The sequence below is a fragment of the Doryrhamphus excisus genome, linkage group LG20 (assembly GCF_037039965.1).
Source record: "Doryrhamphus excisus strain RoL-2023G ecotype Guam linkage group LG20, RoL_Dexc_Guam_v1.1, whole genome shotgun sequence".
Classification (NCBI taxonomy): domain Eukaryota; kingdom Metazoa; phylum Chordata; class Actinopteri; order Syngnathiformes; family Syngnathidae; genus Doryrhamphus; species Doryrhamphus excisus.
Window position 1 is genome coordinate 11,909,169 of NC_136376.1, and position 23,864 is coordinate 11,933,032.

Consider the following 23,864-nt stretch of genomic DNA (forward strand, 5'->3'; position numbering starts at 1 on the left):
ATATAAGTGTTTCAAATGTAGTTCTTCCCTGAGATCATATTTCTCCTCTCTTGTAGAGAAGTATTGGATGACATTTTTAGCTAATTGCTTATTTTTAGCCTTGTGCATTATTTTAGCTGTTTGAAGATGAACTATATCAGCAAGTTGAAGTATTTGTGATTTTAGAAATAAGGAATTAGTATGTTCTCTGTAGGCGGCATTATGAATTATCCTTACTGATCTTTTTTGCAGTACATTTAGCGAGTGAAGATTGCTTTTATAGTTATTAGTCCATATTTCCACACAATAAGTAAGATATGGTAGAACCAGAGAGCAATAAAGAGTGTGGAGTGATTTCTGATTGAGAACAAATTTGTTCAATACTGAAATATTTCTGGCCACTTTATGTTGTATATTTGTAATATGAGGCTTCCAGCTCATATTTTCATCTATTGTGATCCCCAGAAATTTATTTTCTATTATCATCAAACCATATTTTTAGTGTGACTATTTCTTCTCTGACCTTTCTAACGATTTCATCTGTACTCCCTCCAGAACAAAAAGCAGTGGTATCATCCACAAATAATACCAGCTTTAAGTCTTTCGTAACTTTGGAGATATCATTGATGTACAAGTTGAACAGTTTTGGCCCCAGTATTGACCCCTGGGGAACTCCGCATGTAATATATGAACTTGCATATGTGTATTCTCCTAGCTGTACGTATTGCTTCCTGTCAGCTAAGTAGCTTTGGACCAGTTCAAACTAATCCTCTTATTCCGTACCTTTCTAATTTAGTTATTAGGATGTCATGATTGATTGTATCAAAGGCTTTTGTCAGATCCATGAATACTGCGGCTGCACACTTCCTCTGATCTATAGCGTTAGTGATTTCCTCCGTAATTTTGATCAGTGGCATGGAGGTAGAAATGTTAGCTCTGTATCCATACTGACTTTCTGATAGTAATTTGTTCGCATTAATAAATTTATCCAGCCTATTGTTGAATAGCTTCTCAATAATTTTGGAGAATTGTGGTAGTAAGGTGACTGGCCGATAGTTTGTAAATTGGTGTTTAACACCATTTTTTTAAAATTGGAACAACCTTTGCTGTTTTCATTTCTTGGGGAAATCCTCTGGTCTGAAAAGATAAATTGCTGATGTACATCAGTGTTTCTACGATAAATTGATAGATTCATACGATAAAGTATGACAAGTAAATGGTTCAAGTGTACCTAATGTTGTGGCCATTTATTTAATATACACCCTGTGGTTAAAAAGCTTCCCTTGTTTGTATCTCAAAAAACAATTGAATGGCTGTGATGATTTGTTGAATAGCCTTCATACACACAATTTGTTTCATTATAATGAGATCAGCCCTGCTGTTGGTGTCACCTCATTACATCCCGATCTGCAATTTCAATTAACTTCTTATCTCCTTTTCTCCAGTGTTATCAGTTATTTCTCGGCCCTCAATATTGGCCGAAAGCTCAGACGCTTCCCAGGGGCCCCGCGGGGGGCCGTCAAGTCTGGTCAGGCCCGATGGACAGCAGGCATCCTTTTTAGGGTCACATGGTGCTTCCCGTAGCAAGACGACCCTTATCAAAATCACAGAGCGACACAGAGCTGCTAAACAAGCTCACCTGATAATGCTGAGTGAGAACAAGCCAAGGAAAGACAAGCGTAGTAAAATATGGAAAGGGTCATAAAATATGGAAAGGAAGGGACGGATCAAAGTGGAAGATAAACACAAGGCAAGTTTCATGTCAGCAATAAAGTGATCCCAGGTGTTAACAGTGCAGGTATAGACTTTTGACTACATTCCATGGCCCTGCAGAAACGGTATATCCACTAAAACATCCTGCTCCTGTTTTGTGTACATCCACAATAGCCATGCATGGCCTGTGGGGTCCCTGCTGTGATGGTTGTGCATGCAGGTCCTGAAGCCAGACGCTTTTTAATGCATGAATGTTCCCAGCAGGAACCTTCTAGTAAAAACGTGTAATCATCACATTCTACTGAAGCCCACCAAGGATTGTACTGGAACCTCGTTAGAATGACATCCTTGTCGCCCCCTATTTAGTTCACTTTGACTAATATGTGTGTGGCTCGCAGGTCATGATACAATACAACAGCATATCAAAAATTAAAGCTTTTACCCAGAAAATTGTAAAGCCCAGCTCTTGTATTGGAAAATTTGTGGAGAAAGCAGAGGTCTCATTAGTTTAATTGCCTATGTCTCATTTAATGGGATTCAAGTGACTGAATAGCAACCACACATCCAGACATACACTTCCAGGCCATGCCAGCTCACATTTCAATGGTCCGCCACCAATCCCAACAGCAGATTATCGCAGCTTCTTGACCATTATACACCTCCTGAATGGTCTTGATTCCCTGTTAATGGTGTCTATACTTTTTGTAAAGCAAGCAAGTGAAAGACGCGGCGGCACAAAAAAAGGACAGCCTTATTTTACATTCACCTCCTGAAACCTTTTCACTACACATACAACTGTCACACACAAAGTGCCTTTTGTCTGCTGAAACTGGGGTTAACTGAGACTTTTTTCGGGTCCATGGGCAACGCTTGAATTCCCATGCCCTCACACACACACACACACACACACAAACACTAACACACTAACACAAATATACATTAGGATTTCTATTGGATATACTGTATATATTCTCAAAACTACTAATGCTGCTCTAATGAAAGATGGTGAACTATTGATAACATGTTTTTAAAGCTTGTTTCCCTTAGTCTATTAAGCATGGTAGGGTGGCTACATCCATACATGTCTTGTCATTTACTTTATGAAGCTGTCCACCTCACTTCAACAAGTTTATCAAGCATCATTTGTACAAATCATGACTTTGTGGTTGTCAGAGGGTGTGCGTTTGTGTTTATGACCTTTTTAAAGCACAAAAAGGGTGACCTGCTCATGCGACAAGACCACTTGAGGCTAAAGTCGAAAAGACTTGAAGTGGTTGATGTAGCAACTTGAAAGACCACCCATTATTGACCTGCATATGCATTCAAGTGTGTGTGTGTGTGTGTGTGTGTGTGTGTGTGTGTGTGTGTGTGTGTGTGTGTGTGCAGGTTCTTGATCAACCGGTATTTTCAACATACATTTGAAACATTGTAACTAAGTAATGCAATACGCCTACAGTAACACCTTATCCAACATGTTAATAGTTCATTATGGGAAGTCTATTTTTTACATGACTCCTTTATTGAAAGTGAAGGCACCGAACTGCACATCACACCCGGCTATTAAGAAATACTGGAATGTGCATACTGCAGTGATGCTGTACGCACTAATCTGAACAACATGTGTGATTTCCAGCAACACTTTTTTTGGTTCAGTGTTTGTCAAGAAGAGGTCAAACTGTGAGTTAGATCTCTCTGGGGTCTGCATGATCCCCACCCTGCATAGAATTATCACAGACAGGTGACAAATTGAAGGAAACCCTGAATAAATGAGGGCTGGAACCCCTGCAGGGGATCAGATGGTTGTGTTATGCTGTGGATGTCATATTGTCAGCATGTGATGAGTCCACTTGTTCCCTGCGAGGGAAAAGGTCAGCAGATCAATACAACACTGGTCAGAGTGTCATGCTATAAAAGAACTCTTCATCCCTGATAGGATGGATGTCTTCTGAGGGGATGATGGCCCCATCAATTCGGCACGAGGTCTCACTGACTTTATGGCTATGGAAATGAGGCGAGTGATTTGTTATTGTGTGTGAGACCCCCACATCACTTTACTTTGACGATGTTCAATTTTCCCAAAATCCCAGATCACTTGTTTTTTGTAGTCCATATAAGACATCGATCATGTATTTGCATTAGCATCAATTGCAATGCAGTGTGCCCTCTGACTGGCTGGGGACCAGTCCAGGGTGTACCCCGCCTCTTGCCTGAAGTCAGCTGGGATAGGCTCCAGCATATCCCCATGACGCTGATGAGGATAAGCGGTATAGAAAATGGATGGAAGTATACAGAAGAGGACAAGTCTCCCCTCAGCCCACCGCCCTTAAAGAGTCGCAGCGTCTCCGGTGGCTGCACCTCCACGCTGTGGTGCCCTAATGAGGAACAGAGCGTGCTTGCAGCCACTAATCAAAGCCAGCTCCGCAAACAGACCTTTAACAGGCTGATCATTTCTCTGCCTCGTTTTACTTTGTCTTTCCTTTACATCGTCTGTCCCTTTCTTCTCATGTCCTCTCTGATAGCTCAACCTGTCCCAGCCTCCAGCTTTGTCCCTTCTCTCACTTCTCGCATTCTTTTGTCGTCCACTCTGCTCCTTGGAGAACACTGATGCTGTTCATATGTTGTTGATAAAGCGTCCCACCGGGATCACATGGCCCATTAAGAATAACAGAGAAGTCGCAGATGCAACACCAGGTCACAATGTCAACACATGAGGCAAACATACGCTTCCTGCGGGCCATTTGTTATTGGTTCATCTTTTCAATTTACATACATACAACATTGTTTTAGCTACGTGGCTTTGCATGTTATGTGGGATGACTCCATGAACATGCAAAGGGTTCTGGACCATGAAAAATCACACATTTCCCGGCCGGGAGACTTCAAGAACACCAGTCAGGATTGATAATATGTAACAATATCTTGTCTTTGCTTCCTGGCTCGTCGTTTCCTGCCTCTGATTAATTAGAAATTGATTGCAACTCCAGACACGTGCTCCAACGTCCCACTGTATGGGGACCTTAGCAGAGCAACTATTTCAAAGTGGCTGCATGTTAACCTTTCTGTCATTTTGACTGACAGCTGTAGCTTCAACTCTCACTTTAAATGCCCCTCCAGTGTTTTATGTTGTGCCCTGGCCATGGAAAAGTTGTAAAGGAACAGCAGCTGTTTTGTTACGGCTCAGCGGAGAACTGAGAATAGAAAGATCTCGGGGGTTGTCCCAGAAGGGGGGGTGACAAAGGGAAAGGGGGGACCTCGTGGCTAAATTGAGGGGGTGGGATGCTTTCTGCACCTTGTAACGACTCCATGATAAATGATCAGTGTGGGATATACGTTGTGTATAAACTGTAAGATCATCCTCAACAGAGTTTTTACACAAGATTATTTTGGGGGATGTTTTTATATGAATTTCCAAATATAAGGAATTAGACACAGTTTAACACAACAACAAAAACACAGCTTGGTTTTCATGCATATCATTCCATTAATACGCATTTAGTGATGGTCTCTTTAGCCAGAAATAAGAGCCAAGATCCTTTCCTTTCTCATAAAGCTTCATGGGAAAGGTGCAGATAAGTGATGCATTTTGTGTTTTTAAAGATTAAGATTTATTGCATACAAATTGCATATCTTTACATGGATTGATGCGATAATATGTCATTTGACAGCGTTTGTATTGCTCTCAATTAATGTTATTTTTGTTGTATATGTTTACTTACCTAACTAGCAAAGGTTACGAAGTGATTTATTAGGGGTTTTCAGCTGTTTCTGGCACTGTTTCACCTGTTGGAGTATCCCGCACAAAGCAGCTTGATGACAAACTGGATCAATGGAGTGGATGACATATGTTATGCATCATTGACAATACAGCAATAATAAATGTGTAATGAAATATTAACAGGCTCCACATGTTGGTTCGCAAGTTTTGTTTAATCCCACATTTGTATAGCCAAAAACATCAACCTTTGTGTGAGCCCTGAAAAAAGGCACCTTGTGGGCCAGTATTTTTCTTGAGCTTTATAATGTGACAAACTGTAAAATACAAAAATACAAAGTACAATGAAAATCTCCCGGACCTAGTCACAGGGGAAAACTAGCTTAACTAAAGGCCCTGCTAACACGGATACTAGCAGGGTAAAAAGGACTCTCGAAAAGTGTTGCGGAAAGAGACAAGCAGAAAAAAATACTGACAAAAGACACTGCTGAGAACCAAGCAGGAAACAAAGGACAACACAAAACACTTCCGAAAAACCATGTAGGTACAGGCAGCAAATTGCTGACAGAATCCACTGCTGGAAAAAGCCAAGCAGGGAAAAACAGACCAGAAAGTAGGTACCAAGGTGCAAGGAACGAGGCTGGGAGGCACAGGTAGCAGGCCATGAACAGGGAACAATCTGGCAATGGCAGTAGTCCACGGGACAGTTTAAGTAAGCCAGAAAATAATTGTTATCAGGTGTGTCAGATCATACAGTATTTTATTGACAAAATATCAATATATCAACATATTATGGTGAGCCTTGTATCACATCATGTATTGCGAGGTACCCTGAGATTCCCAGCCCTAGTGTTGAGACGGTTGTAGCATCTGTGTAAATTCAGTCTTGTGGTTCACCTCTATGAACCATTGCAAAAGCTGCTGCAATAGAATGGCAGGTCCAAGAAGATATACTGTTACCGTCATGCAGATTTTCAAAAGGAAGGAATGTTCTGTGCTGTATATCATCAGGCTCGACTTCAAAAAAAGTTGATTCTGCTCTTCAAACTGTCAATTTTAACATGTCTCAGGGATTTGACTGAGCCTCTTCTGGGCTAAACATCTCGGAAGCAGCTGAAAAGGTTGCCTCTCCTATGGCTGGACAGCGCCAGGTGTGAGACTCCATAAATGAAAGCACCGCCGGTTTTATCAGCCAGCTTAGTATCGACTGTAGAAAAATCCTTGGTATATTATATTCACTGCAACAAAACAACCTAGTGTTTGGTATTTTTTAGCATTCCAAAGGGGAACTGGCAGGACTTTTATTTACCTGAACCGCACTGATTGTAAGAAGGAGATATTTGGAGACAGTCTGGTCATTTATGAACAAGTATGCTAAACAAAACAGCAGTAACAGAACCAATGTTGTAATAGTGGTAAGGCGCAAACTGCTTGGCCACCATTAAAACCTCTAATGAAATGATAGTAAACAACAGTACAGCAAGTGCACGAGTTTCACACCAACACCCGAGTACTGCAACCAACATTTTAAAGCACATGTAGAGCTCGATAAAGCTGCTGGATTCAGTCTGCTCATCGTAATTCATTGACATGAAAGGCAGAGGTGTGTAACTTTACACATACACTAATGTTAATTCAATAATAATAATACCATATTTTCTGGACTATAAGTCGCACAAGGCCAAAAATGCATCATTAGGTAGAAAAAAACATACATAAGTCGCACTGGAGTATAAGTCACATTGTCACATTGCGAGTAATTTATTTTCCAAACTACTTGATCCAAACAGACATTATGTCCTCTTGGAATAGGTATAAGATATGCTAACACAATGGTTATTCAGCTACACCAAAAATAAACATGAGAAGAAAAGGTGTCCGGTGTTTATGTAACATAAACAGTTTTGTCATTTATAAGTCGCTCTGGAGTATAAGTCGCAGGAACAGCCGACCTATGAAAAAAAGGCCGACTTATAGTCCAGAAAATACGGTCATTCAAATGTGTTGTAAACCTACGAGAATGATCTGTGTCATTGTCCCTCCTTTGTTTCAACATCTTTTGCCAAATACTAAGTGGACAGGCCATTGAGGTAGTCCATATGGCGGCGTGAAGGTGGAGGGCTGGTGACTCTCTGGAGGATGTAGAGGAAACCAAACAAAAGCTCAACCAGCAGGTCTTAGTCTTCTAAAGCCTCAATGGAGCAATAGGAGCTCCCCCGCAGGGGCCAGTTGCTTGTACGCTCTCAAAGCAAAGTCTGACCTGTGGAAATCTGTCAGTCCACCATCCGACGCCCAGCCATCCATAGACCCACCCCCGGGGTCATCGGCTCGCTCTTCTAAGAATGCTCAGAAATCGACTGATGTGGGGATAGACTTTTATTGAACATGAGGTATGGTGAATGTAGATTTTTCCCCCTTTGTTTGTTGTTCCTCTCCACCAAAGTGAGACTGCAGCTTTTTTTGTTGTTTCCAAGCTAGTTTCTTTTGGGAGATTGATTGAGAGATGATTCATTGATTACCAAAGAGCTAGTAGCTGATTTGGGGCCAATTAATCGGTCATCACAGCCAAAACTAAAATAGCTGAGCACAGCTATATTTTAGAATTTGTGTTCTCACAACTCTTCTCCAGCAAAGTTTACATTTCCTTTAGCGCTCGTGTTTATCAAAGTTATATTACTTAAATATGACACCGCTAAATACTGGCTCGGATTGCGTCTTACAGGTTTTTTACAGGTTGCCGTCATATAAATATACGATAAGATGTTTTTTCTGTATTAAGTGTGAGAAAAACAAGTGAAAGTGAATCCAAATTGGGTGTCATAAACAATCTCAACATTTTCCAAGTCCAGCACAGAAAAAAAAATCCTTGTGAGAGAACATCAACATGTGTTTTACACTTGGATTCAGAAGCAAGTAGACAGTAGAGTAAAAGCGGGACTGATTCCGAGAGTTGGAGATGGACCCCTGGAGTCAGACCTCCCAAAACAGACAGACAGGTTGGCTACAGAAGTCGACACCACAACTCATGTCAGATCAGTGAAACACTAGTAGATGGGGCACTTGATAGAACCCATACCTCCACCATGTCACATACAGACATCGTTTGGTTCACGTGCACATAGCATATTTTTCAGCACTCTTCTCTAAGGGTGGACCAGCTGTAAATACTCTTTATCACGTCAGAAAACTACAAGTACAAATACAATGGGCTGCAATATAATATTACCAGCTTTTCTGTGGACAGTAAATATACAGCCCTGATCAAAATATTAAGACCAGTTGCTTTGAGCATTTTGCACATTTGCACCTTAATGAGGTTTTAAGTGGAGCTACAATATGCAAAAGCAAGAAGGGGCAGTGAGACAAAAAACAGTTGGAACTGAAATAGGTTGTCTGTGATTGGCTGGCGACCAATCCAGGGTCTACCCTTCCTCTAACCCAAAAACAACCGACATAGGCTCCAGCATACCCCTGAGAACCTGTTGAGGATAAGCGGCATAGAAAATGATGGATGGATGAAATAGGTTGTTTTTCACCTGATCAAAACGTTGAGACCAAAGGCTATAAAAACCAAAATCTGCTCAAAATTCTCATTTTCTGTCAGGCATTCACACGGTCATGCCTTCTTGATGGCTAATACTAAGTGTACTATTCCTGCTGAGGTCAGACGCAGTAAGACCGCCATTCTACATTTTTGGAAAGATTCTGACCATGACAGAACAAAAAAGTGGTAGATCACAAAAAATATACACCTGCGCTCAGACAGAGATTCCGATCAAGACTTAGAGTGGTCCTTGACCCAAATGATACCATTTAGACTTTGTCAGGGAGCATCAAACATTAGACATTGGAAGGTTTTATTGTCTGATGAGAAAAAAAATGGCTTGATGGCTTCCAACTTTACGAGCATGACAAGGAGATGCCACCTCAGATGGGGGTCTTTTTCATTCAGTGGAACACTGGAGCTTCAGGAGGTGCAGGGTCGTCAAACGGCAGTTGAGTTTTAGCTGGACTACAACTGTTGCCCATTTTACTATTATGATTATGCTTATTATTGTTATGATTATGATGTTACTGTTACTGCATTATTAATTTAAGCAAAAAAAAACGATAACTGTATATAATCACAACTATGTAAGATTAAGTAGTGGGACAGGAGGACACATGATTAGCAACACTAGCATAGCTATGTGAACAACAGTGCTGTTATTAGAGCCACATTTTGACAGCAACATTGTGCTAGGTTAGCCGATTTTTTTCTTATAGCGGATATGCTTAGCCATAAAGACAAATTTAGCCTGCTGAGTGTTCATTCTCTCTCATTTTTGCGAGTGTCTTCCTGTCTCACGTGCTTACAGCTCGCCATTGTAGCCTGTGAGATAAGTCAACATGTGTCCATTCAACTGTCAGCTGATGCTGTGTGTTGTGTCTGCGTCGTGGCTCACGCTTGTCTCCATGGTTTCTCCTGAGTTTGAAATCCAACATGCAGACAACTTACAATACCGACAACATGAAAAATATCAATTAAGTCAAATTGAGCGTCAAGCAAAATGATCAACTGTTACCGCTGTTGATTTATTCCTAATAAATCTACCATAACACAACCTCAGTGTGCAGATCCAAGTGTTTAAAAGTTACTGATCTGACTTTTGGCTGCTTTGAAATTCCCCAGTGTGTCACAAAGTAAGCAGCCAAAGCTCATTTTTAGTATCATCCGGATCTCTCCATTAGGAATACATTTGACACACACATTTTATTAACGCAATACGCAAGCACATGAGTACACTGGAGTGTTTGCTATGAAGATGAAAGTCCTCTGTCTGGAAACAGACCTAACATCTGCATCCTGTTAAACACTCTAATGATGCAGCCACCAACATGCACACACACACACACGTATTCATGTTAAATGTGCAGCAGGCTGTGTAAAGGAAATTGTTTAGGGATTCACTCAAACTGAGAGTAGTTGTGTTCCCTCTGAGTGTTATTTTTTCATACCCTCTTGTCTATTTTTTGAAACAGTCAGTCAGTGTAACCAAACACTTCACCTTCATGTGAATCAGCTCCAGTTACGCTCCTAACTTTAAATTAATTTGGCCTAATGAAGACCCTGAGACAAGACAAACCATGACTAAAAACAAACTTACGCGGCACAAATGTCTCCTGTTTCTTCTCAACATACATGTTGGAAATAAACATGTTGTATTCAAGTTACAGCCCACAGCGAAGGCCTTTGAATATTAATCATGTAAATCCAAATGACCTAGATGGAAGAAAATAGTGAATTAAAACGTGTAGTGTATAGGTTTATGCTAGCAAAATTGGAACTTTTATGGCTTTATTCATCCTCAAGTACAGTGGAACCTTGGTTGGCTTCATTCATTTGCTCCAGAAGGTCCAACTCTAACCGAACTGGATGCTAACTGAATGACATGCTAAGTGGATTGGATGCTAACGGAGACTCTACTGTATTTGTATTTTTTGTAGTTTCCTGATATTCTTGTATTAAATTCCAACTGTAAAATTATGCTTTTCCTCTGTAATATTACAATTTTATCATTATATTACACCTTATTCTTGTAAAATGGTTATTTAATTATTGTAATATTGCCACAACATTTTGTTAAAATTATGACTTTAATCTCGTTAAATCATAACTTTTTTCTTGTAGTACTTTGATGTTTTTCTCAAAAAACAATTCTGAAATATTACATCTTCATCTATTGTAATGTGATGACTTAACTTTGTACATATTCTTCAAGTTTTACGTTTGTATCAGCTCCCTTTTTTGGAATCGGAAACACAGATGCCACCAAAATAAAACGGATCTGAGACGTAAGCCTCTTTTAAAGCAGGTATACGCTAGTAAAGCTGCTCTCATCAAAATCAGTGCTCTACGAATGTGTATTTCATACTTTTTTCACCAATTTACCGAGCAATTATTCCATAGAGAAGTCGGCAAAGGCGAACTATCGCCATGCAGTAGTTTTATTTTGACATCAAGACCGGAACTTAAATTTTCCTCTCTGACGGCAGCTCTACAGTGATGCTGAATTTAACGAGGAGCAGCTCCGTGGTGCCTCACAACTCCTCAGGACTAATTGTGAGCAGGACCAGGTACCGGTGACATAACCCAGGATGGATGTGAAGTTAATCGCAGTTGTGGCTGTGCTCACACTGCTGACATATGCGCCTCCTTTGCAAGGTATGAATTCAATTTTGCACTTTTTTAAGGTCGATTCGTTTGTCCAAACCCTTGTGCTTCTATTTTACTGAGCTTGTCATGGGCAAGCTTTAAACTTTTAAACTTAATATGGGACTACAAACTGTACTAATATCATAACTTATTAATTCACGAGTAAATCAAGGAATTATGCGTAAAGTGATTTATGATAATAATCAAAACATAATATCAAAATATTTCAAATGTGGCATATAAATTAAATTATCTTGTCATCCTTATTCCAAACTTTATAAGCTATTTTGACGTCAAATAGAGTATTTTCAGCCGTGTATAAATCACTAGGTGATTGGATGCGTGTGTGGTTTGCTGCTCAGCATGTTTATTTGTTTTTCCGCGTTGTTTACGCTTTAATTAAGCCCAAATGAGGCACCATTAAGAAAAGGCCTCCGCGAGTCTGAATGGCGACATCAGAAAGCTGCGCCCCCTTTGTCATGCAAATATGGCATCAGGTGTAAAAATGTATTAGCATGGAGCGTAATTTTCCACACGTATCTTTTTCTCCTCTCATTTGTTTTTTCACCCTGTAATGTGTTATCTTCTCACTTCTACGCAATGAATATCTTGGGTTAGGATTACTTAACCTCTTGGATATCATTGGTTAGGTTTTCCTGAACACTACAATAACACAGTTCAGTTTATTTTCCATTATAAACCAACCGTGACCACCGTTTGCACAAGAGCTTGAACTATAAGCAGGAACATCCATCAGCCATCAGAGTCCTGCTATTACCTGTTTCTACTCCTAATAGTTTATTTTGCATGCAAATATTGTATTAATATCTTGGCAAACCAGATTTATTTTGTTTAGAATTGTAAAAATGTCTGTAATAAGATGGTTATTGTGTCAAAAGTAACCTGGGATAGTCTTGTATGGTTGTATACTAATCATATGTTGTTATATAGATGTATTGGATCTATCAGTGAACCCTCCAGTGGGGTCTTTTTGTGTCGCATTTTCTTCAGTAAGATTTTTTCATTCATTCAACATGCCTCAAAATTTTTTAATTTTTAAATTTTTTAAATGAATTTAAGCTTAAGTTTGGCCATTAGGTATAGGCCCATAGCTTTTGCTTCCCTGGGGAGGCCGTGGTGATCTGTCAGGGGGTCGTGAGAGGCAGGGAGTACTTTCAATATTAGTGCAAACCCTGCCCACATAAATGAATTTGTCTACTGTTCTCCATTTTGCTCATATTACACTGGTTTCAGGTTTGAGGTCAGTCTGTGTATGTACAGATAAATAAATAGATATTATCAGTTTCTCAATACTATTTCAAATCTGGGGGGTGTGAAAACATTTCTGTCTCCCAGTGGGGACATGAGAGAAAATAAATGAGAACCACTGACCTAGAGTAACTAAACTACAAGTGAAATAGAAAAATCAATATAAAAATGACATTGTATATTGCATATATTGTGTATATATAATATAATTGCTCCTCCACAGCAAAGCCCATCAGTCTGGTGGAGAGATGCTACTGTCGTTCAACAGTTAACAGTCTCCCTCGTGGATACATCCGAGAGCTCCGCTTCATCCATACGCCCAACTGCCCCTTCCAAGTCATGTGAGGTTTTTTTAATTCCTGCATGGATCAGGGGTAGCGTTCCTTTCTACTTCCACTTGTCATGTTTGGTTAAAACAGATTTTGATGCTTTCTGCTGTAATGTACACTGGTGTGAACCAGACAAGTGGACCGAGACCGCTTGGGATGGGTCTCTGTCCGCTTGCAAGTGAACTCTGGTGCTGTTCAGATCGCTTGAACTCATTGAACCAATGTTATAGAGACAGCAAAAAGCAAATATAAGAGAAACTTCTCTCTCCCTCTGTGTGAGTCACAATAAAAGTATATTTTAGACGCATTCTGTGTAATTTAAGGTGGTAAAAATAGCTAATATAAATATTACATAGTTAAATATTCAAGAATTATTTGAATTATGTCATGTAATACTGTATGTCAAGAAAGCAGCCCAGTCAAGTACTTGCATGTGCTTCTATTGCTTGTATGCATATGTCCTTTGCCTTGTAGCTTTTGGTCCCATCCCATTTATTTTTGATCAGTGTACTGAACCACAAGTGTAAAAAAAAAGTTCACCAGGTTTCCTACTTGGACATTTCTCACCATCAATCTCAGGCAGTGTGACAGGCCAGAGAAAAGAGTTGTGCATGCATGTGTGCGAACACACCCCTCTGTCGCTACTCGCACCCTCACACATGGCCCAGACTGCATTTTAAGTGTGTGGGTCCACCGAAGCGTGCACAGGAAGTGGCAGTGTGTTGGAAAGTGGATGCACAGCTTTTTAAATAGGATTTGATGGTAGTAAGTGTCAATACATGCAAGAAGTGCACAATATATGGAAGTACAAAGACATAGTAGATTTGAAGGACAAGTTACAAACTGTTACAAAACAGTGAGGGAAATTTGTAGGATTAGAAACAAGATGATTTTATGTGTTAGGATGAGAGATGGGAATTTGGAAGATGATTACTGTGATTTTTGTTCTGGACAAAACCACAGTGTGCACTGAAATACTTTTAACATACAAATTTTAATATCAAAATGTGTGTGGAAAAAAGTCCTCACGCTACACTAACACTTCAGTGCCCATCCCCCTTGTTTGATATCATCGTGTCAACGTGTCACTCTTTGATCTCTGACTGAGACCCGTGATGTTCTTGTCTCCTCAATAGCGCCAAGCTGAAGACAAACAAGGAAGTGTGTATGAACCCCGAAATCAGATGGCTGCAGCAGTACCTGAAGAACGCACTCAACAAGTGAGTTTTTCTACAGTACAGTACAGTACAGTACAGTACAGTACAGTACAGTACAGTACAGTACAGTACAGTACAGTACAGTACAGTACAGTACAGTACAGTACAGTAAATAAACCATGCAGGGTTATGTCTAAGTTGGACGTCTGGCACTCAGCGAATCCGCTTCCCTCTGCTATAGAGATTCTAAGTGAGCAGTATTGGCATGCAAAAGCAGCAAATGCGCATATCGACGTCGACTCAATGGACTATTGAATGGGAGTAACACCTCCTAACGGTCCTCTTTAGTGTGGCTCCTGTAGTCAAAACATGCTAGTACATGACTACTGTCATATACTCAAAGTCCATACGTATTGTTATTTCCTGTGGGAATGTTTTTTAGATTTTGATAGGTTACATGAAATCCCTCCACTTTTTAATCCATAAATGATGAATATAACTAATAAACAAGGCCTTATTCTGAACCATGCTAGGTGTGTATCCAACCGTGAGTCCTGTAGTTGAAATCCAGCCTAAGCGTTGATCTTCAGCACATCAGAAGGGCTTGTTGTGACCATAATGGAAGAACGTCTACTCTTTGAAACTATTAAAATGGTTAAAATACAGTCCAGGCACACATTGCTGGAAGTCAGTAGCAATGTGAGTCAAAAGCTACCCTGTTGTGTTGACAGTTGACGACTTTCACCCTCAACTGCACCAAACTGACATATGGACAATACAAGCACAGTCAAACTGTCTCCCTCAAAAGACGAGGCTCTCGGGGCTTGTGTATGTCGCTGGTGAGGTGTGACCGCTCGTCCGCATTACAACACAGCAAGATGGTGGTCGTTTGCAATGGATCAGCTCTATGCGTTTGCAATGAAAAAAGTCTCCAGGGAGGCTTTACAAGCTTTTTATAGTGTGAATAAATGCACAGAGGGAATTGTAAACCGTATATTATTTTGCTCTTGAACAAGACAATCATTTCCTTTATGCGTCCCTTTGTAAAAGGCAAACATTTGTAATGTATGATATCATTATCATACCTAACCTTGTTAATGTGTTTACGTGCCTTTCGTTGTGTCAATGTGCAACTGAAAGTGGAATTTGACTGATGACAAGTAGGGATGCACTCCTGCACATTTTTTCACTTCCAAGCCGATCCCTGATACTATAAATGAACATATGCATACTGTGTATATCCCAAATGATATAGTATAAGGTCAGGAAGTTAGAGAAACAGGAACTCCTGTTAACATATTCCCATATAGCTATATAAATCACAATATATTCTTTGGTATATAAATTATAATAGAACCATTTCAAACTAGGTTATAGGTTACAAAGGCTTCTCATCTGCCTGCTGATGTATGCAGTAATCTAAAGCGGTATTGTTGGTTTTTGGAGTATATAGTATGTGTAGATCAGGGGTGTCCACTGAGGGCCAGGTATAGAAAAATCATATGGATGCAGGGGGATCACTTTGTTATTTGTCTTTTATTGTTGGTTTTATTTCAAAAAACGGCAAAAAACAACAACATTTATATATTTTGTGTGTAATTAATTATTAGTATTAATTACGGCCATAATGATACAGATACTGGATGGGATCGGCCTCATCACTAATGACAAGTGCAGACATTGCAGAGTGATGTCAAAAAAGGAAGTGGACGCATTATAGCAAAGTTACTAGTAACTAAGGGGTTGCATATTCCAGAGTCATGACGGGCAAATAATATGGCCAGTAGTATGGGTTGTTGGCAGAAGGCCAGTTTTCTCCCAAAAAGAAATATAAAATAGTCCATATGTTGTATCTTTATGGTATATCTAGTTTCACTCTAAATAATTGCCTTGTAAATACACTTACCGGAAAGTTTTTACAATTTAATCATTTTTACTCCAAAAACCCATTCATAACTAAATCAATGATTTTCAATAGGATTTTTGGAATAGTGTTTTTTGTCTGTTGCATTTGTGTTGGAGTTATGAATTTATTATATTTTAGTGGTTCGGCTCACTGTGCTCACACTGCATTCATTATGCTGGATGGTATTGTAATGTATTTTAATGTTGCTAAAGAAGTTGATATGGAACCATCAACATACCATAAGTGCTCCAAGGTATTTATTTAGCCTAACCGCAAATTATAAAGTCGATTGGAGTGTATGAAAAAGCTTAACTTTTCATCTCAACCGACAAAACCAATGTTGTAATAGCCATAAAGGAGCAAACTGCTCAGCCAGCATTAATACGCTAATGAGGTCATTCATAACACGCATGAGTTTCACACCAACACCCGAGTAGCAGCACCAGCATGTTAAATCACACGCAGAACTTACATACTACTTCAAATGTAGATCTTGTGGAGATATTACAAATGATATCAGGAGGTTGCCTACCGCCACAGTTGTTCCACTTGTTCGTGCCCATGTTTTTTCACCCCGGTTTCTTGTTTTTGTAGACCACACTGTGGGAGACTATTGCAGACTCTGCAGTCGAGGTGTTCCATTCATTGATTGACGATGACGATCTTCACTTTTGTCTTCCAGGATGAAAAAATCCAAACACTAAAGTGTCTCCAGAGATCCTTCTGAGCCATCATTAAGGATATGGACCATCATCACACATCATTATATATTTGTTGTGTAGTCTAAAAAAATCATGAAAATTTTATGTTCTGCAGCACTTATAAGCCTTTTGCATGAATCAACCCACAGTGCATCACCACTCATGCATTGCATCTGTCTTGGCTTAGATCGTAGAATTGTTGTTTGTGCAAAGTGGAATTCTATCTGTTTTGTTGGCTAACCACAATGTATATAGGCTACTGACTTCTTCAGTAAAGGGCTGCTTCAAGACATAACCATCGTCAGGCACTAAGATGTATTCCATATTCCACGCTAATGGGCACCTAGGAATTTCTACAGGTACCCCCACACAGCGTATATAACGTATAATATCCTAGTTAAAGTCCCAATTACACAATTACAATGTTTTTGTAATGGAAATAAGGACGCCTTAAAAAGAGTGTTTCCTGAACCATTCTGTGGTTTGAGATAATGTGACTCCCAAGGTTTTCTCACTCATCGAGAATAACCGGATAACATCTGGATCACCCAAACAAGTTTAATGGAGCAACCAATAAGAACAAGCTGTCTGGAATCATAAAGTTGTTCAATAACAGGCGCCACTATAAAGACATGACTTGAGCCTCATTGACTGTAGTTCTCACACAAGAAAGTAAAACCTGATATGGAAATATGATCTAGAAATTTTATTCAACTGTCACGCAGATAAAAATGCACTTTATATCTGATATACTACATATTCTAACAAAAATATTTACATACTCCCCCTTTTCCTTTTCTGTGTTTATGTTCTGTTGTCCCTCCTGTCAGTTATCACATGACTTGTTTCAAATCTGGGAAGATGTCAGCTAGTCATTCAAGTCTCCTTGTCATATGTATCGAATAATGTTATATAAAGGTTTTATTTTTGTATTCTTTAATGCATTTAAATGAAGGAACTGTACTCTCACAACTGAGCCTGTGACAATTGTATACAGTTATTCAGTAAAACAAGGAACAATACGGCGTGTCTTGGTGGAGAGTTTTCATTCTAAACACACACACACACATTACAATTGACCCGTGGGCTATTACGCAGTTACAGATGTCAGCCTTAAATGCACTGTAAGTGTACTGTACTCAAATATCACAAAGGCCAACATAAAGCCTTTCATGTAGAAAATGAGTTTAGCTTTCAAGTCATAGGACAATGATCTTGCTTGTTCACAAAGAATTAACTGAACAAGCAGCCATTAGGAACACATTGCAGTTAAAAGACATGAACTTTCAACGTCCCTCAGGTGGCCGTTATGCGAGACCAAGCGCAGTAGTACATACTTGGTGTGAGCGGTCTTCTGTTTGGAATATGAGAGGGGGGGGGTTTAAAAGACTTCAACTGCTGCTAGTTTACCTAAACTTTGATATGCACAAGAAGACAGACTCATGATTAACTCTTGTATTCCAACTGGAATATAAAACAATCATTAATTCTTGGGCGGTGTCAGAGTTTGGCTTATTCTACTATTACATCTGGCAACATATGTTTACTTTCTAAACTCTTAATTTGTACTTGCATAAAGTGTGTTCAAACTTTTATCTGCGCTTTACACCTGTATTGAAATAGAAATCATCTGTTCCAGGGTTAAGCTGTAGCTATCATAAAATATCATTCATTCATTCATTTTCTACCGCTTGTCCTGGGTGCTGGAGCCTATCCCAGCTGTCTTCAGGCGAGGTACATCCTGGACTGGTCGCCAGCCAATCACAGGGCACATACTATAGACAAACAACCATTCACACTCACATTCATACCTATGGACAATTTGGAGTCACCAATTAACCTAGCATGTTTTTGGAATGTGGGAGGAACATGGGGAGAACATGTGAACTCCACACAGAGATGGCCAAGGGTGGGATTGAACTGTGAGGTCTACGTGCTAACCACTCGACTGCCGTGCAGCCCATAATCATTTCATAAATAAATAAGTGCTGGGATCACCGCCTACCTTTTCCCCTTCATGGTGCTAGTCTTGTGTTCATGTTGTGTAAAAATGTGCTTACTTTTGTAAATGTATGCCGAGGTTTTTATCAGTCCCATGCTGTGCTCCTTTATTGGAGTTTAGTTTGGAATTTGATTTTTTTCCCTTCCCTCTCCTCTTGTCGTTGCCCGTCCTCCCTCTCCTTCATCGGCCAATCATCCTGTCCCATCCACCCCTCGTCTTACTTGTCTCAGGGCAGGACTTTAAATACTGAATTAGTGCAGACCCGTCAACATGTATGAATTTGTCATACTCTGCATGCATTTTGACGCTTGAATACGCTCGTATTCTTCACTGCTCTCCATTTTGTTGCATTTTGCTGGTTTCATGTTCAAAGTTGTCAAACATGCTCAGGTAATAGTTTAATGTCCACTGAACTGAGGTCACGTGCACCTCAAGGCCATTGGACTATAGACGCAGCATTGTATTTTCACCTGAAAGAGACAATGATTCAGGTGAAAGGCACTGTTCTTTGGGGAAAGAAATATTTATCGCATATAGTCAATATGGTTGGTTTTTTGTAAATAAAAAAAAATAGTGCCAAAATTTTGCTTTGGTTTTTGTACAGTATTGCACATAACAAACTCATCTGTTTTCACTGTACTGAAAATGGAACCAAAGACTGCAAGACTAGATTTGGAATTGTAAGAACAGACCTGAGCAGACGACCAGTCCAGGGTGTACCCCGCCACTCGGCTGAAGTTAGCTTGAATAGGCTCCAGCATACCTTGTGACCTTCATGAGGATAAGCGGCATAGAAAGTAGATGGATGGATCGACCTAAAGCAGAATCCTAAACCAATCTTTTGTCCTACACTTTGCAAGGCATTGACATTTAATGATTCTCAGCATCTATTTCTACAATATATCTAATTCTACTCAAAGTTTTTGTGTTTTGTTGGAAGTCATCATGGTGGAGGTTTGCTCCTTGTATTGCATTGACACTGCAGCGTCTAACCTTTGTATGATTTTTTACTAAATTCTCTGGAGAGCAAAAAGAAGAATGTTATTCCCCCTGCCTCCAAAAAAGAAACCTTGACATTTTTTCCTTTGGACAATTAGTTTCGAGCACAAGGTCAGCTACTGCAGGGCAGATGCCTGGCTGTCATGTGGGATTGATATTGGCTTTTTCCGGGTGATGCTACTTCCGAAATTCCTTGGCACCCACAGAATCTAGTATTTGTAAATAAATATATACATTGCAAGATCTGGTGGTTGATATCTTTTTAATCTAGCAACATGCCCCCCGTTTACCTGTAATGATAATGTTAAAAATGTCTTTTTTTGATTGTGTACCACCGGTGTCTGCTCTGCTTCAACCAGAACTGCCCCCACACTCCCCTTTCTGCAACTGTGGTTATTTACCCCCTGCCCCTCCACCTCAAACTGCCCTTCTGGAGGACCAGTTGCAGCCTTGGGCCATGCTGTGTACTAAAACAATCTCCCCAAGGGAAACATTAGTAAGGACCTCGCTATGCTTATATCAGATGACCCATCCAGCATTTCCACCGGTGTTGCTCCCACTGACTTGTAAAAAAATAAAAAATCATCCCAAGTAATGACTTTTAAATGACCTGTTGATTGCGCTAAGGGAAAGGGGGGTCTGTTTGTTAATTTTTTAACACTGCCTGTGACCTGGAGGAACATTAATCACAATTATGACAATATTAGTCAGCCAAATGTGTCCAAAAGTGTTGTGTGCTGAAAGTGACCAACACGCGGTGAGTAATAACAGCAGCATGTGTGTGTCTGTTTGGAAATGAATGGGAGGCTAATAGAGGGGGGCCCGCATGAACGCTTAAAATCGCCCTCCTGCTGTCTCCCTACCTTTCATGTGCTAATATTGTCAAGGTTATGAGTCTCAACACTATCCATCTTCACATAGAATTTGAATGAGAGGGGAAAAAAACACATACGCAGCCAGGACACGGGGCCCGTCTCTTCACACGATGCAGACGCTATGGGACGCAAATTCCTTCCATGTGATTGTGTTTGCAAACCGATATGAAGCAGCTATCTATGCATGTTAGGTACGGATGACACACAAAGGAGTCACACACTTGAGCAGCCATGGGGCACCTCCATCCAAGGGGCCCACACGACCTCCAAAACCACCAACTTCAAACTTCAGACCCCAAATCACACACTGTGATTCTCTCAGTCGCCATTCCTCCCCAGATTATCAGCCATATCCTAATTGGTTGATGTAACTGGGGTGTCTCCATCAATAGTCAGCTGAATGTCTTCTCATGTGTAGCTCACAGTACCATGTGACACCCGGACAGAAGGAGCAAGAAGACCGTGACCAATGCTACTGTCCCCCAGAAGAAAGAAAGAAAGAAAGAACTTAGCTATTATGTTGAGATTACACTGATAGACTGTACTGGCTTCATCTTCAAGGGCCACAGTGTGCATGAGAAGGGCCCCTCTGTTCAGCTGCGGTGTGACTCAATGTCTGTGCATGTTTTTGGACTGGCTGGTGGATTACGTCATCAACCAACATGCTGTGACAAAAAAATTGTCAACGAACAAAGTGAAGAATTTCTGATTTTACTCACAACAATTGGGCAAACAACAAAAATCCCAACCAGCAAAGACATGAACAAACCAATCAATCCAGCTACCCTTCTGTCCAGCAACCAAACCAACCAGCCAAGCCACCAACCCTACCATGCACCAACAAACATCACCATCTGCCCACCACCATCCTATCAAAATATTGACCGACCCACTGACAAGTCAACGCTCACCCAACCCCATCACCTACCAACAAAACAAACAACCCAAACCCCCGCCCACCTCCTACCTACCGAATATCTCACTCAACTGCAAAACAAGCTTCCAAGGACCCACCAAGGTCCCAACCAGCCGATTACAAACACCAAGCAAGTGGCCAAGCTACCAACCCACCTCCGACCAACAAACCAATCGCTAAAACTGCACGGTTTCTAAAAAGTATTTGAGATCTCTCCAGAGCATGAGAGCCACTTTGAGTATAGTTAAGCTAAAATGACCTGCCTACCTTAGGACTACATTGCTAGCCAGACTTGAGACCGTAATATTCAGCCACTGGCAACAAACATCAATAGAAAATATGACTCGTGATTTGTAGTAGGCTGAGTAAGCAATTGGAAGGTAAAAGTAACTCTTTTAAAAAGCACAGCAGTGTATTTGTGTCCCCAGCAATGACTGATGGGTCTCAACTCAGCAGTTCTGCACTGAATGTAGATTTCATGAAACCAAGCCTGTTTATTGTAAAATGAGGTCCAGATAAGATGAAACGATGGTGACTAGAGGCCGGTGTGGTTAGTGTTCTTAGTAAATCATAGTGATCAAACGATAACAATCTTGCTAATACGTTTCCTCCGTGATGCTGGAGTGAATCACTCTCTCTCTTTGGATGATTCATGGCAGTGATCCTTCATTTTGGTCTAGCATCAGTCCTTGGCTTATCTTCAGCTTCCTTATCAGCTTACATGTAGCATTAGAATGTCTTTACATCTGCATGCAAATCAAGTTGGCATAACAGAAGCATGACATTGTGCACCTGAAACATACGTATGTAATAAGGGGCTGATTGTAGAGACATCGATTAAGTCTGAAGGAGCATTTTAAAGGAGGAGCTGGCAGACTGAATGATATCGTCTCGTAGAGTAGGTTGAAGGAAATATGTTTGGGAAATTTAAGCCAAGGAAGGATATGTATTTATATTGTATATTGCCATGATCTGAAAAATTAGCATCAGTACACGCCCTCTGTTGTTTGCTACTTGGTCACTACGATGTGTGAGTGAACAGAAGAAAAGCTCTGACTCGTTTGACACCAGTTTCTGGTTTGTGTGTGTAAATCTCTAAACCTCAAATATACAGTAAGACTTGTGGTCTTTTTCAGGATTCTTTTCCATCTCAGGCGGGTTCGAGGGGTTCATTCTAATCATGACACCTCCAGACTGTATGGCTCAAAAAAGTTGCATCAAGCTAAAGTTGAGAGTCATTAATCCTAGCATTGCAACATTACTGTATGTGTCAGCTAAGATGTTATGTTAGAGACTCATTTGGCATGGTTCTCATTTATAAAGGATGCAGAGAACCATTTTCCTTCCTTTGGCCTCCCTTTGGAGAGTCCCATATCAGGATGCTGTGTTTCTAGGGACTGAAAGTAATGTACAAAAATAATGACACTTCCGCCTAGAATTTTCCATGATTTGTAATGTATAAAGAGAAGAAGAGCTGTGTTTATTATTGTGGTTACAACGCTGTGTGAAAGAGGCTACAAAGTATGCTAAAAAGTATTGACTTGAAAGTAATTTTAGGTGAATTGTCCCATCTCACACTTTCTACATATCTCAATAGATAAGAACACGTACTGCTGTAGTCAATATTTACAAAACCATCCAGTCATTATGTTCCCTGTCACTGTACTGTATACAGACTAAGGGTGTGGAAAATAATCGATATTAATACAACATATATTGATACATCAGTGAATGAGGCTCATTCACTGGGTATGGATGCAATTGACGAGTGAAATCTAGATTCATCATGATGCGTTTCTGGGTATCGGTAAAATCCGATACAAGCACCGTTTTATTAATGTTCAACTTCACCCCATATGCTGTTCCCCAGGTGCAATGAATGCACCATCATTACTTCACGTTTTGTATCGAATACGGGCGGAAGCCATGAGGCACATACAACTACTAGTAAAACAGCATGGACGTTCGCACGCAACCAGCAGCAGCGAGAAAGTTTTTATATTTAACCCCCACGCAACATTTAAATGGTATGTTTGGAAACACTACGGATTCTCAAAGAATGGCAGAAAGCCCGACAAAACATCTGTCATTTGCAAAGAATGCCGCGTTA

At 40.2% G+C, this 23,864-nt stretch overlaps 1 protein-coding gene across 1 annotated transcript; it reads left to right on the plus strand.

Annotated features, from left to right (window-relative positions):
• Positions 1–11,448: 11,448 nt before the first annotated feature.
• cxcl12a (chemokine (C-X-C motif) ligand 12a (stromal cell-derived factor 1)) lies at positions 11,449–17,984 on the plus strand. Its single transcript, XM_058058497.2, has 4 exons — positions 11,449–11,609; positions 13,093–13,210; positions 14,335–14,418; positions 16,944–17,984. The coding sequence occupies exons 1-4, from the start codon at positions 11,543–11,545 to the stop codon at positions 16,963–16,965; spliced, it is 291 nt and encodes a 96-aa protein (XP_057914480.2). The 5' UTR covers positions 11,449–11,542; the 3' UTR covers positions 16,966–17,984.
• Positions 17,985–23,864: the final 5,880 nt, after the last annotated feature.

What these genes read in the sequence shown, in the direction of transcription:
- cxcl12a (XM_058058497.2), top strand. Translation starts at nt 11,543, where the DNA reads ATGGATGTGAAGTTAATCGCAGTTGTGGCTGTGCTCACACTGCTGACA. An exon ending in AACTGCCCCTTCCAAGTCAT is followed by an intron (nt 13,211 to 14,334) that starts GTGAGGTTTTTT and finishes TCTCCTCAATAG; the next exon opens with CGCCAAGCTGAAGACAAACA. An exon ending in CTGAAGAACGCACTCAACAA is followed by an intron (nt 14,419 to 16,943) that starts GTGAGTTTTTCT and finishes TTTGTCTTCCAG; the next exon opens with GATGAAAAAATCCAAACACT.